This window comes from Ipomoea nil, unplaced genomic scaffold, assembly GCF_001879475.1.
Source record: "Ipomoea nil cultivar Tokyo-kokei standard unplaced genomic scaffold, Asagao_1.1 scaffold1421, whole genome shotgun sequence".
Lineage (NCBI taxonomy): Eukaryota > Viridiplantae > Streptophyta > Magnoliopsida > Solanales > Convolvulaceae > Ipomoea > Ipomoea nil.
In genome coordinates, this window is record NW_017617849.1 from 8591831 (window position 1) to 8604192 (window position 12362).

General features: G+C 37.0%; 2 protein-coding genes across 3 annotated transcripts; both read right to left on the reverse strand.

Annotated features, from left to right (window-relative positions):
* Positions 1 to 166: 166 nt before the first annotated feature.
* Positions 167 to 3632, reverse strand: LOC109188175 (heterogeneous nuclear ribonucleoprotein 1). Of its 2 annotated transcripts, XM_019338733.1 has the most exons (7): positions 3512 to 3632; positions 3113 to 3366; positions 2777 to 2817; positions 1696 to 1859; positions 1470 to 1572; positions 1218 to 1387; positions 167 to 1131 (listed from the first exon to the last, which is right to left on the reverse strand). In XM_019338733.1, the coding sequence occupies exons 2-7, from the start codon at positions 3328 to 3330 to the stop codon at positions 550 to 552; spliced, it is 1278 nt and encodes a 425-aa protein (XP_019194278.1). In that variant the 5' UTR covers positions 3331 to 3366; positions 3512 to 3632; the 3' UTR covers positions 167 to 549. The 2 variants fall into 2 exon arrangements, with proteins under 2 accessions (XP_019194278.1, XP_019194279.1); XM_019338734.1 differs by having other exon boundaries at positions 3113 to 3627.
* Positions 3633 to 4198: 566 nt separating this feature from the next.
* LOC109188174 (beta-fructofuranosidase, insoluble isoenzyme CWINV1-like) lies at positions 4199 to 7214 on the reverse strand. The gene is made up of 7 exons (XM_019338732.1): positions 6996 to 7214; positions 6666 to 6674; positions 5714 to 6576; positions 5413 to 5571; positions 5106 to 5350; positions 4695 to 4785; positions 4199 to 4594 (listed from the first exon to the last, which is right to left on the reverse strand). Exons 1-7 carry the CDS (start codon positions 7177 to 7179, stop codon positions 4415 to 4417), a joined length of 1731 nt encoding a protein of 576 aa, XP_019194277.1. The 5' UTR covers positions 7180 to 7214; the 3' UTR covers positions 4199 to 4414.
* Positions 7215 to 12362: the final 5148 nt, after the last annotated feature.

Below are 12362 nucleotides of genomic sequence, written 5' to 3' on the forward strand. Positions count from 1 at the left end.
CAGACATTCTTTCTTTTTAGAGGATGAATGGTGCTTAATTTTTTTTTTTTCACAATCACCGAGAGAACATTAACAAAAATTAAATTTTTAACTTTCTAATACAAAAAATATGATTTACCCAGGAGTTAGATTGAGGATTGTGTTGGCACACTTTAATTAAGTAAAATAAGACAGATAAAGAACAAAATATGATACAAGATAAAATGTCGGACGTAAATACATCATTTGAATCCCAAAAAAGAAAGAAACCCTACACTAACTAAAACACTGCAATCTCATACTTAAATAACTAGAAGAGCTGCCAAAAGGAAAAAAAGAAGGAGAGTGTATTATGCAATCCACAAATGGCAACTTAAAACAGATTTTGTCACTAAACATATTCTAGGACGGTACAATTGCTGCACTCACCCAAAATCATGACACTAATAATACATCCTGAAGAGGTTAGGCAAAACCAAATACGGAACGTCGTCTCAATCAAAATCATATAAACCCCCCACATGAAAATTTTTTAAACAAAGGCTTAAAACACGTAGCCAACAGATGGTCTCACTTCCGGTAAGGATGGAACCTTCCGGCAGCTGCACCGTCATTTCCATAAGCATTGCCCCCGTAACCTTTGGCACCGCCGTATGCTGCAGCATCATTGCCGCTGCTTCCGTGGATTTCGCCCCCATCGTATTCACTGTCACCACCTACGCTGCCATAGCCTTTTGCACCACCGTGCCCTGTATTGGCGTATCCTTTACCAGCACCTGCAGCAGCGTACCCACTCGAACCACCATAATTACCGGGAATTACATAGCTGTTGCCACTGTATCCAGCAGCAGCACCGTACATGGATCCGCCAAATCCATATCCATAACCATACCCGCCATATCCACCATAGAATCCTGCCGCAGAACCCATTCCATAATTCCCAGCGTAGTTTCCGTAAGGACCATAGTTGCCGTATCCATCATAACCACCACCATATCCCTTGCGCATTTTCCCGCCATATCCACTGCCAAAATCCTCTGCATCACCATTCACATTGCCATATGAGTGCATGTTACTGTTGCCCCGATGCATCCTGCCTTCACTTGCACGATCTCCACCAGCTCTCTTTGGTTCAGCCCTCTTAATTTCAACCTGAGACAAGTATAAAAGTGTAAACTTCATTTCCTTCCCACAAAAGTCGAAGACATCACTACCAACAACAGTATGAGATGACTCACTTGTTTTCCATTAAGTTCGTGCATGCGGCCATCAGATAGAACCTTCTGAACAGCATCTTCATTATCAAAAGTTACAAAGCCAAAGCCTCGGGACCGACCAGTGTTGTGATCCAGCATAATTTGATGCTCCACAACACTTCCATAGGAAGAGAAGTATTCCTTCAATTCATCTGCAATAATTCAATTTGGATATAAAAATATGCTTTAAATTGCAGATATTGAAGAAAATATAAATACCTGCCATGCACCTACCTTCGGTAAGAGTTGGTGGAATACCACCAACAAATATTTTTTTTGTTTTTGACACTCTTCTGAATGGAGTGTCCTCCCTAGGTACTGTCCTCTTCACTTCCACCTGAGTAAAAAATAAGCATATGTTATTGTGTGTGAGTGATAACCTCTAATGAAAGGAGAAGTCATAAAAAAAAAAAAAAAAAAAAATTGGATGCTATGTGTTACTTATCAAAGACAATCCTACCACTCTGCCATCAATTACATGTTCTTCCTGTAACACCCGATTTGCAACTTCTGGATCAGCAAATGTAATGAATCCAAAACCTCGTGGTCGTCCAGAGACCTTATCCATCATTATTACAGAATCAATTACTTCTCCGTACTTGCTGAAATACCTGTTAAAACATTCTGGAAAAGAGAATACCAAATACAAGTAAGACTTCAGAAAGGAGTGTGTTGTACATATAGGATCCTCATCCTTACATCTAATAAATATGACCAAAGAGCAATTTGCAAGAATATGCCACTATTATAATAAGAGACAGAGTACTCATCCACCCACCAAACCTCAAAGGCTGTTAAAATGCATGCAAATAAATACAAATTTCTATGCCCATATGTGCTTGCCCAGTACAAGAATAGTCATATATTTTTCTGTTGACTGTTTCTATCCAATTCCTCCTTATCAATAAATTTGAAAATCAGTTTAAGCAAAATCTTATATAACGGTTAGAATACAGAACATAAGGGGGAAAAAACACAAGGTTTCTGTATGGTACAAAACCAAGCCCACCTATCCCTTAGATAAAAGCAATAACAGCTTCTTGAATCTTGACCAATAAACTCATAATCTAAAATGAATTCACACTAACTTCAATAGTTAAGCATATTAGGCTATTACCCAAGTTACATCAATGTAGTATGCAAGCACTTTGAATCTGAACACTAACTAGGTATGTAAAAAAGTTGCAGTCTTAAAACAACAACCAAAAAGGTTGCAAGTAGTATTGCTCTATTAGATGTATGTAATGTAATTACAGTAAAAAGCACCCAGAAGAAGGAAAAGAATAAGAAGAAGGAGAAGAAAGCAAATTTTCATAATCTACTTTAACAAATGTATACCCAAAAAATGTACCACCTCTAAACTGTTTCCAGTGGTTTGAAGGTGGCAACAGGCTATACTAACATTTAACTACAAGAAATTTTAACTTTAGAGTAGAGCAAAGGATAGAGTAAAATTGTTTCTAAATAAACAATGAATTTAATTCTGCATTTACACATACTATAACAAAACAAAACAAGAAAATTAGTATGGATAGAAATACCTTCAGATGTCTCCCAAGCAATGCCTCCAACAAATAGCTTTCTATCACACAAGAAAAACCATCAGTAATCGTAAAGCTCATCATACGGTCCTCATATTTGTTCGTGAGTGGCAAGTGCAGGAGAAGGGACTCGACATAAATACAATATCTAAACATCAAATCTTTTTGGTACATATATATCTAAAAGAAATCAATGAATAATCCCTCTACTCAAGAATTCGGAAAGAATTCAGAACTAATCAAGCGCGAATTCAATTCCAGAACGAGAAACCGAACCCTACAAGGCAGTGGAGGGGGCTAAACAAGCTAAGAATAATAAGCTACAACAAAACTAACCCTGCCGAAGGAGTAGAATCATCGATTGAATGCTTTAATTCGTGGCCTGCGCTACTACCGTCTAGGCTATGAATGGGCGGTTCTAAATCTCCTCCTCCGCCTCCGCCTCTCGAATACAGCTGCTCTTGTCGGTTTTCTTCCTCATACTGAAGATCACCTTCCCCCCTGTCGCCGCCGTAATAACCGACGTCGTTTTGTTCGGCAACACCGTAATCCATAATTTTCAGACTAAACTCTTTCTCTACCTATCAGACCTGCAAATGAATAGGAGATTATGTTCGACTAAACCTACAACTTTACCTTGGCTGCCAAAATTACTTTCTGTAATCATCTCTTTATGTTGTTTTTTCTTTTTTTGGTGGGTTTTAAACCCTAGAGAAGAGGGAACCCTAGAAAAACCTGAGAAATTTGAGTGCCCTAGCTAGCCTAGCTTTTTTTGCGGTGGAGATGAAGAAGAAGAAATTGCCGCCGCGTTACGGAAACAGGGAGAGATGTTTTGCCGAAACATTTCTACTCGTAAAATACGACAATAGACTCATCTCTAATGGGCCCATGCATTACTGCCCGAATCCGATTCCTTTTATGCCTATTCATTTGGGCCAAGCCCTAAAGCCCAATTCATAATCCATCATAACCATCACGGGTTTCTTTTCCTACTGGACATGGACGGCCCAATTCTGTGGACCCAAAAAAAATATAATTGGAATTGATATTCTCCGGACCCATTATACTTTGTTTATACTTTATATATATATATAGACGGCAATGTTACATTAGTAACCATTATCATTCCACCATACTACCACACATGTTAAATACTTTCACCAAAATTCATTACCAATACCAAGTATTTGATATTCATTTCGATTCCGATTCTCATGTGCGAACCAAACACACTCTTATTTGTACTGATCGATATACAATTTTTTCTTTTACTTTAATCTTGATGTATGTTCAACCTCTTCTTTGAGCTAATAAGAAGGTTGTCAAGGCTCGCTGGAGTTATTGTCTTGAATGTATCCAAAAATACTATATATATATGTAATGAAATGAGTACATGCTTTCTTCATCATCAATGTTTATATTATTACTTGCATAATAAGTTACATTAAAAATACTATATATATATATGTAATGAAATGAGTACATGCTTTCTTCATCATCAATCTTTATATTATTACTTGCATAATAAGTTACATTAAAAATAACGCACGACATACAAATGTAATCATCACCAGACCGACAAGCTAATTTATTTATTTATATGATATATCCTTAGTAACATTAATATTGAGGATGGAGTCAATTGATGGTTGGTTTTTTCATGGACCAAGCAGTCAATTTGGAGAGCTTAATGCTGTGGACTCCATTATTGAATGCATACAAGTGTGCCTTCTCACCAATAGCCTTTGTGGGATAAACCCTTGAAGTAATGCAAACCTTTCCTTTTGCTCCAAAGCTCTCCACTATGGAGTGGTCAATCTGCAACATCAAAACACTCATAATCAAACAACCTTAACTAATATAATGCTCCTTAATTTCAGATCAGTGAAGAGAGAGAGAGAAAGAGAGAGAGAATTACCAAGATCCTGAGTGATAATTCTTCTTGCATAGGATTCACATCCACAAATGCACCATAACTGGTCTTATCTGTCTTCTTGTCTAGTGAAGACCTACATGACATGCCAAACACAATTATATACAATTACATACATGAACACGAAAAAAGGGGACAACCCTAGCCGAGTGGGTCAAGCTATTAACTTGGTAACCACAATATTACAAGTTCGATCCCAGTCAGAACAGCCTATTGACTTTCTTGATTTGGGTCAGTTAACTATAGAAAACTCAGACTAATTTACCTCCTTGTGATCCTGGATTAGGGTTACAAGGCAGGATTTTCCTATTGCATATTATCAGAAAGTGGCGGGTGGGTTTTGGGTTTCGCATCTTATCACTCAAAAAGAACACGACAAAAGTGATATGTATAGACCTGGTTTGATCACTGCACATGAGCACGACAGGATTATTGTTGTTTCCCATGAAGACTCTGAAGAACACTGCTGTGTATTCTTGCCTGTTTTCTGAAGCCAAAACCTTCAACCCAAATGGCCCTATTCCTCCTCGTACTGATGCCCCCTTCTGGCTGCACAACACTTGAGGGTCTGTCGTCCATCTTTCCTCCATTTTTTCTGCCTTCCCAAACTCCATTATCTTAAACGTAACCTCCATATCCGCCTGTCATACACATAAATCTTGTAATATATATACAGTTCTATAATTAATGATTAGAATTATACCTGAGCGGCACTGATTCCTGAAACTTCAGATACAGATCCTTTCTTGAGCATCGTACTGGGCATCTCAACCTTATTTGAACGCAGCTTTTCGAGTTCTTGAACTGGCCATTGAACCAGCTGTTTTCTAGTTTTATCAAGCCAAACAGTTCTTGGAATTCCCTGAAAAAAAAAAAAAAAGATTGTAAATTTATATAGTCCGCTGGTAATTAAACAGACTGTTGGCTTGGTAACAACAAAATCTCTAGTAGTGGTTACGGGTTTCTCTTGTCATTCAAAAAAAAATATCAGAATAAAAGATTACCTGAACTCCAGACCAACCTTGTTTAACATATTCAGTATCGATCAAGGATTCATTAATCCAACCCCACAGAATTCTCCTTCTCTTTAAGCTGTCATAAAACGTCTTGGAGGCATAAAACTTGCCATAATCATATCTTAACCCGGAGTCGTTATCCACGGATCCCTTATCCGGGATATACTTATCCCTGACATGATCGTACGTTCCAATCGTGTAGTAATCATGCCTAGACTCATCCAGGCTAATTTTCAGTACATGTTTGATCTTGGAACCAACTAAGGAAGTGTCCAGGCCGTTTGGGCTAGTAGAAACGGGATAAAAGTCAGGACACTCCCACATTCCTGAACCTTCACCTGAATGAAGAGGGTGTTTGGCTTGGACCCAGCGAACGAAATCCTTACTCCTGTACAGGATAGCTAATCCCCGGCGGCCAACTTTGCTCCCTACTAGGATTCTCCAGTTCCCGTCAGGGCCTCGCCAGGCGGTGGTGGGGTCCCTAAACGACGTAGCATTGATCTTGTTGTAATGGTTTGGCGCGATTAATGGATTCCGGGGCGATTTTACCCATTCTTGGAGGTACGGGTCGGATGGGTTTCTGGGCACGGCCAAGTTCTGGACCTGCCGGTTTCTTGAATCCACGCCGGTGTAGAGCAACGCCGGCATGTTGTTCGGAAGAATCGTCGCCGAGCCGGACCATGCACCGTTGATATCGGCCGCCGGCTGGGATGGAGAGAGTGCAGGGATATGAGCTCTCCAGTTAACTAGGTCTTTTGAAGTAGAGTGTCCCCATGATATCTTGCCAAAACTTGCACCTTTTGGGTTGTATTGGTAGAAGAAATGGTACACTCCTTTATAAACCATAGGCCCTAAAAAAACACACCAAAATGATGTAAACAAGTAAGTGCAAAATAACTCTGATCTATCTGCCTTTCAATAACTACAAAAACTAACTCACCATTTGGATCTGCAAATGTATAATACATCGGAGTTTTCAGTTGACAAAGGAACGCGCATGTGGCACATTACATGCATAAAAGGAAACATCTTCCATTAGCAATGTTATGGTATAAGTGCAAGGAAAGACAAGAAAAACAATATATATTTTGATTTACAGGAAACCCTAAACAGTTGCAACCCGAAGGTGTGTTACTGTGGGTGAAACCCGTCTTGTAAGCTCAGCCAACAAAGTCTCAAAATGATGTAAATCAGTTTAGGTTACCCAAAGCTGACTGACCCAATTAGATATTAATTATTCCTAGGTTTAGATGACAAATAGATCAATTACCGTTCATCCAGTTCCTAGGAGGTTGGAAATGAAAAGAGGTTCTATAAGTATGGTTGGGGTAAGGTGGTTGGAGAGCTTCAAGGTTTTGTAGAACAATGTGTGAGGCTTGGGTTTCAACACCTCCATAGAGTACTAACAAGAGGAAAGAAATGGATAATAGCCAAAGGCTATATGTATCACCCATGTTTATGTAGTTAGTATAATAGCTATGTGAGGGGGTGATGATGAAGAGAATGCAACTTCTTGGTCCTCTATTTATAGCTAGCTAGTCTAGGCAAGTGAATGCCTTAGCTAGGTGACTAGGTCAGGCTTTCAAGAGTCAAAAATGGCTAACAAATTAAAGTATGTAACAAGTCATAAAAACAAAATAATTAACTTTGAGTAAATATATATACATATTTCATATTTCTAGTTGATAAGATTTTGAACTACTTCAAGATTAACCGTATTAAGCAAAGGGCAAAAGATAGAAGTAATTATACACATGCTCTTTTTTTTTTTTTAGAATACACATACTCTTTACTTCTTTAGCTATCATGCGTGACAATTGGTGAATAGTGAAGAAAGAGTGATTGGAGATATATAATAATTATAGTTCTAGCTTGTGAACATTAATAAATTTGAGTGGCTCATGTGAGACCGCTAGGCTTATCCGTGAGATAGGTCAGGTCAAGATTGAAATGTAATATTTATACTAAAAAATAATACTAGTTAGGAATAAAGTGTTTGTTATTCATAAGGGAAAATATAATATTTTTACATCAAAATGTAACAATATTACTCATAACTGTCATAAGTACTAACAAACGTTTTATTCATTATTAGTATTACATTTACTAGTATAAGTATTACATTTTCATCTTGATTTGACATATCTCACAGAGTCACGGATAAGAATCTGTGTCACGAACTCACACAAATTTTTACCATAAAATTTTGGCTTTCAAGTTATAACATGAATTTACTAGAACTAGCTCTAATTTTCCTACTTAGGAGGTTGTGGTGTAAGCGCACCGTGGGTTCTTGAGGTAAGGTTCTAAATAAAGAGCAAATTAGGGTTCATCTTGTATGTTGAATTTATGTACATAAAAATAGTATTGCACGTACACGAAAAGACACCAAAAAATAGTGAATTTATTTTCCTACAATCAGGAATGACAATTGGTCCAACGTAACTCTATCGATTTCAGACCAATCCTAGCGAGTTGTCTAGCTTATCAGACTGAATTTTTAACATATTAATTTGTTTCCTTAACCCTAAACTTCCGTGTTTATCACTTTATCGAACAGACTCAAATAAATTTGTTGACATTTTAAAATTAAAATTATAAACTTTAATTTTGATATTAATAAATTAACGAATGTATACCAATAAATATAAATTTATATATCATTTTATTAATAGAAAATGATCAGATAGACCTTCAAACTATATGTAAAAATGTTCAAATTAGACACCTCTCAACTCCTCAATTTGATACAGTTTAGCAAATAGTTCGTCAAATTTATGCAATTAGGTCAATTGAACATTAAACTCAAGGTGGTAGTTGATCAAATGCGCTGGTGTGGATACTTTTTCAAAAAAAAAAAAAAAAATTATAAAAATAAAAATACAACTAGTTTGGTTCGTATCAATGGGTTCCAACTAGATTGAATATAATAATGAACAAAATAAAATTAATAATGTAATATAATCAAATGTAAAATGATATAATTAAAGTTAAAATATCATCGCAATCCAAACTACAACTAACATTATTTCAGAGATTTTTTGTCTAACCACAAATTTCTTCACAGTCACACATGAACTTAATCCAATTCTATTCGTATCAAAAGAACAAAGGCTTGCACCGTCTTATACATGTACCAAATGAGAGGTCACAAGTTCGAATCTCAGTGTGACATTGACTCTTTATGCTTCAATAAGTTAGAAAGTATGTATGAACAGATACTAGTATTGTAATAAAGTCAGTAATACTATTAAAAAAACAAAAAAAACTATCATAGATTTGATGCAGCATATAATGGTGTGCGTGCGTACCTTTGTATTGGAGGTACGGCATCCGTCATTTCCATTGAAGGTGGAAACTGGGAAGAGAACAACTCATCAATATATATGGCAGTATAGCAACCACTATATATGTTTTTCACATTCGAAGAAAGTTTGTTTTTTGTGTGTTTGATAATATTATTGTTACTATTAGAGTAGAAGGAAAATACACATGTTTTTCCATCTTCTTTTGTTATTTTATGATTCTTAACGACACACACCCTATTTTCATGCAAAAACTTTATTATTGTAATGATCGCTATTTAGATGTGCATTTTGGGTGAAGCTGCAATAATGTCTTATAACTTTAGCCGGCAAAAGATTGCAAGGAGGTTAACCAACTTAAGTTGCACATATCGATTCAAACCAAGAAAATTAATAGGTGATTTCTTTAGGGATTTAAGTTCTTTTGCTAAAATTTCCGTCAAACAAATCAAAACCTAATATTTTTTGGGATAACGAGAAAAACCTGCAATTATTACTGAGATTTTTTCTCTTGTCTAATTCATGCCTTCCCATGTATTTTGTTTTGTTTTTGTTTTTTTTTGTTTTTTTTTTGTTTTTTTTTTTGTTTTTGTTTTTTTTTTTTTTTTGATGTTTCTGTGTAAGCTCTATTATATTCCCTTTGTCTGATCGATATTGTGATTCATCTTAGCTTTATGTTTGGGATTCTTCTGTTTTGTTTTGTTTGTTTTTATTTATTTATTTATTTATTTTTAAGTTGTTAATTTTGAGATAGAAGTACGGAGTATTTCCGTTTTGATTGACAAAATTAAATGAAAGTTAACTCCATGATATGTTTGGTTTCTTAGTTTGTATCTGAGTTCCACTTCCTATGCAATTGTTACATCATGCTTATCAAAAAGTTATTTTTTAGAGTAAATATCCAAAATGGTCCATCGACTATAGCTAAATTCACAAATTGGTCATCGACTTTCAATTTCAACCAATTAAGTCCTTAACTTTGTAATTTTAACACAATTTGATCCTCTATCTATTTGACCGTTTGTTGACTGTGATTTTTGAGGATATATATGTAATTTCATGATTCATCGTCAATTTTTTAAGGTTATGGTTGCATTTCCAGACCGCACTATTACATTTGAATCCACTGTCGAAAGCAATCTACCAAATCCGGTCGCCTTTCTTCATCCTCCCTTTGGATTCAATGTAGTTGAGTTCATACCAGAGCGAAGAAGACGACGTGTTTCCGAACCAGTGCAACGTCATCCTGGAGGCCTCCACGTGCTCCGACGAGAGTTGAAGGTTCTTTTGAAGATCGTCGATCACGGTCAACAAACGATCAAATAGATGGAGGACCAAATCGTGTCAAAATTACAAAGTTGAGGACTTAATTGGTTGAAATTGAAAGTCGAGGACCAATTTGTGAATTTAGCTATAGTCGAGGGACCATTTTGAGTATTTACTCTATTTTTTATTATGAACAAACATTGAAATATGAATCTTGTATGTAAATTCATTTCGCATGGACAGCTCAACTGGTCATAGAGATAAAAGTTAGAAAGAATAACCAGGATCGTGGTTTCATGTTGTTAACTTCAGTTACCATGATTTACATCTTCCCAGACAATCGAACGAGCTCGATCTACCCACTTGACCACCCATTTTGATGCAAGGGGGAATGAACCTTGTTTGACTTCTCCCCAACCCTTCCTTCTACATGCGCCCAAAACATATGCATTATTGAATGATGATTGTGCAAACAATGCAAAGTCCGTTACATACCCAAGTTTAGCAAGTTAGGCTGTAACCAACATTGTTGAATGCTGCCACTTGGTAGCTAATAGGTGCGGTGCTGAGTGTACAAATCAGTAAACCCTCCATTATCACACACCTGCTGTGAAGAATTATGTTGAAGCCTATGCTTTTGCATCACAGATAAATACAGTCTTCAGCAATGTCAGCCCTTTGTGAAAGCCATGTGCTTACCTGAAATGGCTTCCACTAAGGATATTCCCTATTTCCCTGTTCAAGTAAAGAAATTACCAAACTCCTCAGTGGCAACTCCTTCTTGACAGGGCTCATCTCTGGAAAGGCTCTCCCTTTGGTTTTTTCACAATCGGATGTGACGAAGATCTGCAATACGAAAAGCGGGTGCTGGGGACCTGACACACTCGTTGTATAATCGTCTCAATTCAAAGTCTAAGCTGACAATCCTAGTATGATCCGTCTCAATTGTGAGACGGTACGTTTATATTTTATATATTATATATTCAACATAATAGTTGTGTTGTCCAACCAAACACAAAACACAGTAGCAGGCCTTTCATCTGTTTTGGGCCTGACTGATGGTTTATGGATACATCTTGATCAAAGTTGGACCAATCTGATTCACTTTCTGAACAGGCCTTGCTCATCCTTAGGTCACATAAAAGTGGGCTTTTCATTTTAGGATTTGATGCATTCCGCCCATTGTTACAAATATCCCGTCTAGGCATCAATTAATCAGCGTTAGGCGCTGGCTAGTCGTCTAGCGTATCATCATAATCGGTGGTCTAGGCAGCTAGCGACAAGGCCTCCTAAGCACTGACTAGGCCGCAATCGACTAGTCAGTCGATTAGCTACTGTGTTTTGACTAGGCCGTCTAGGCACGGACTAAGTCGCCTAGTCCAGCCAAACACAAAACATAGTGAAAGTTTTGTAATAGTTGTTTCTGGTGTCAATAATCCATTCATTTTACATAATCTGAAGCCCAAATATCTATTCTTTCTACACAGACACAAGACACAGAGACTGCCTGTTTCTGGTTTTTTTCTTTGTTGCTTTTCTTTAACTTATGCAGCAACCTAGGAAGCAACCTTGGAAGGGAATGGGAAATGGTTGTCGGAGAGCAGAGAAAGCTGAAACTGATGAGACTGTGCAGTGTATGGTAAATGACAAGCTAAGTCCATTATTGGCTTCCAAAGGTGACAAGTTGCAGACTTGTAGTCAACATCATGTAATACTGGTAATCCAGTTCTTGAATGGTTCAAGTGGATTGCTGGAGTTTGCAGTTTAATGTGCCCAAATTCTCCCACTTGTGAACAAAAAACTGTGATTACTGCCCCGAAAGAAGTAGACGAATAGATAGGGAATGACAAGCTTGATTGTCAACACCTTCTTTATTGAATACCAATCCTGACAGATAATGTCAAAGTGATCTGTCCATTTTAAGTAGAACCGCCGAGAATTGAACTTTAGTTTCATCTTTCAAATACTGCCTACTGTGCTATTGAGCTAAGTTCTAATCTTTGAAATTTCTGGGCACAGGACTTGCTCTGTTTGATAACAACTGGGGAAAGGACAACTTGTCTTTT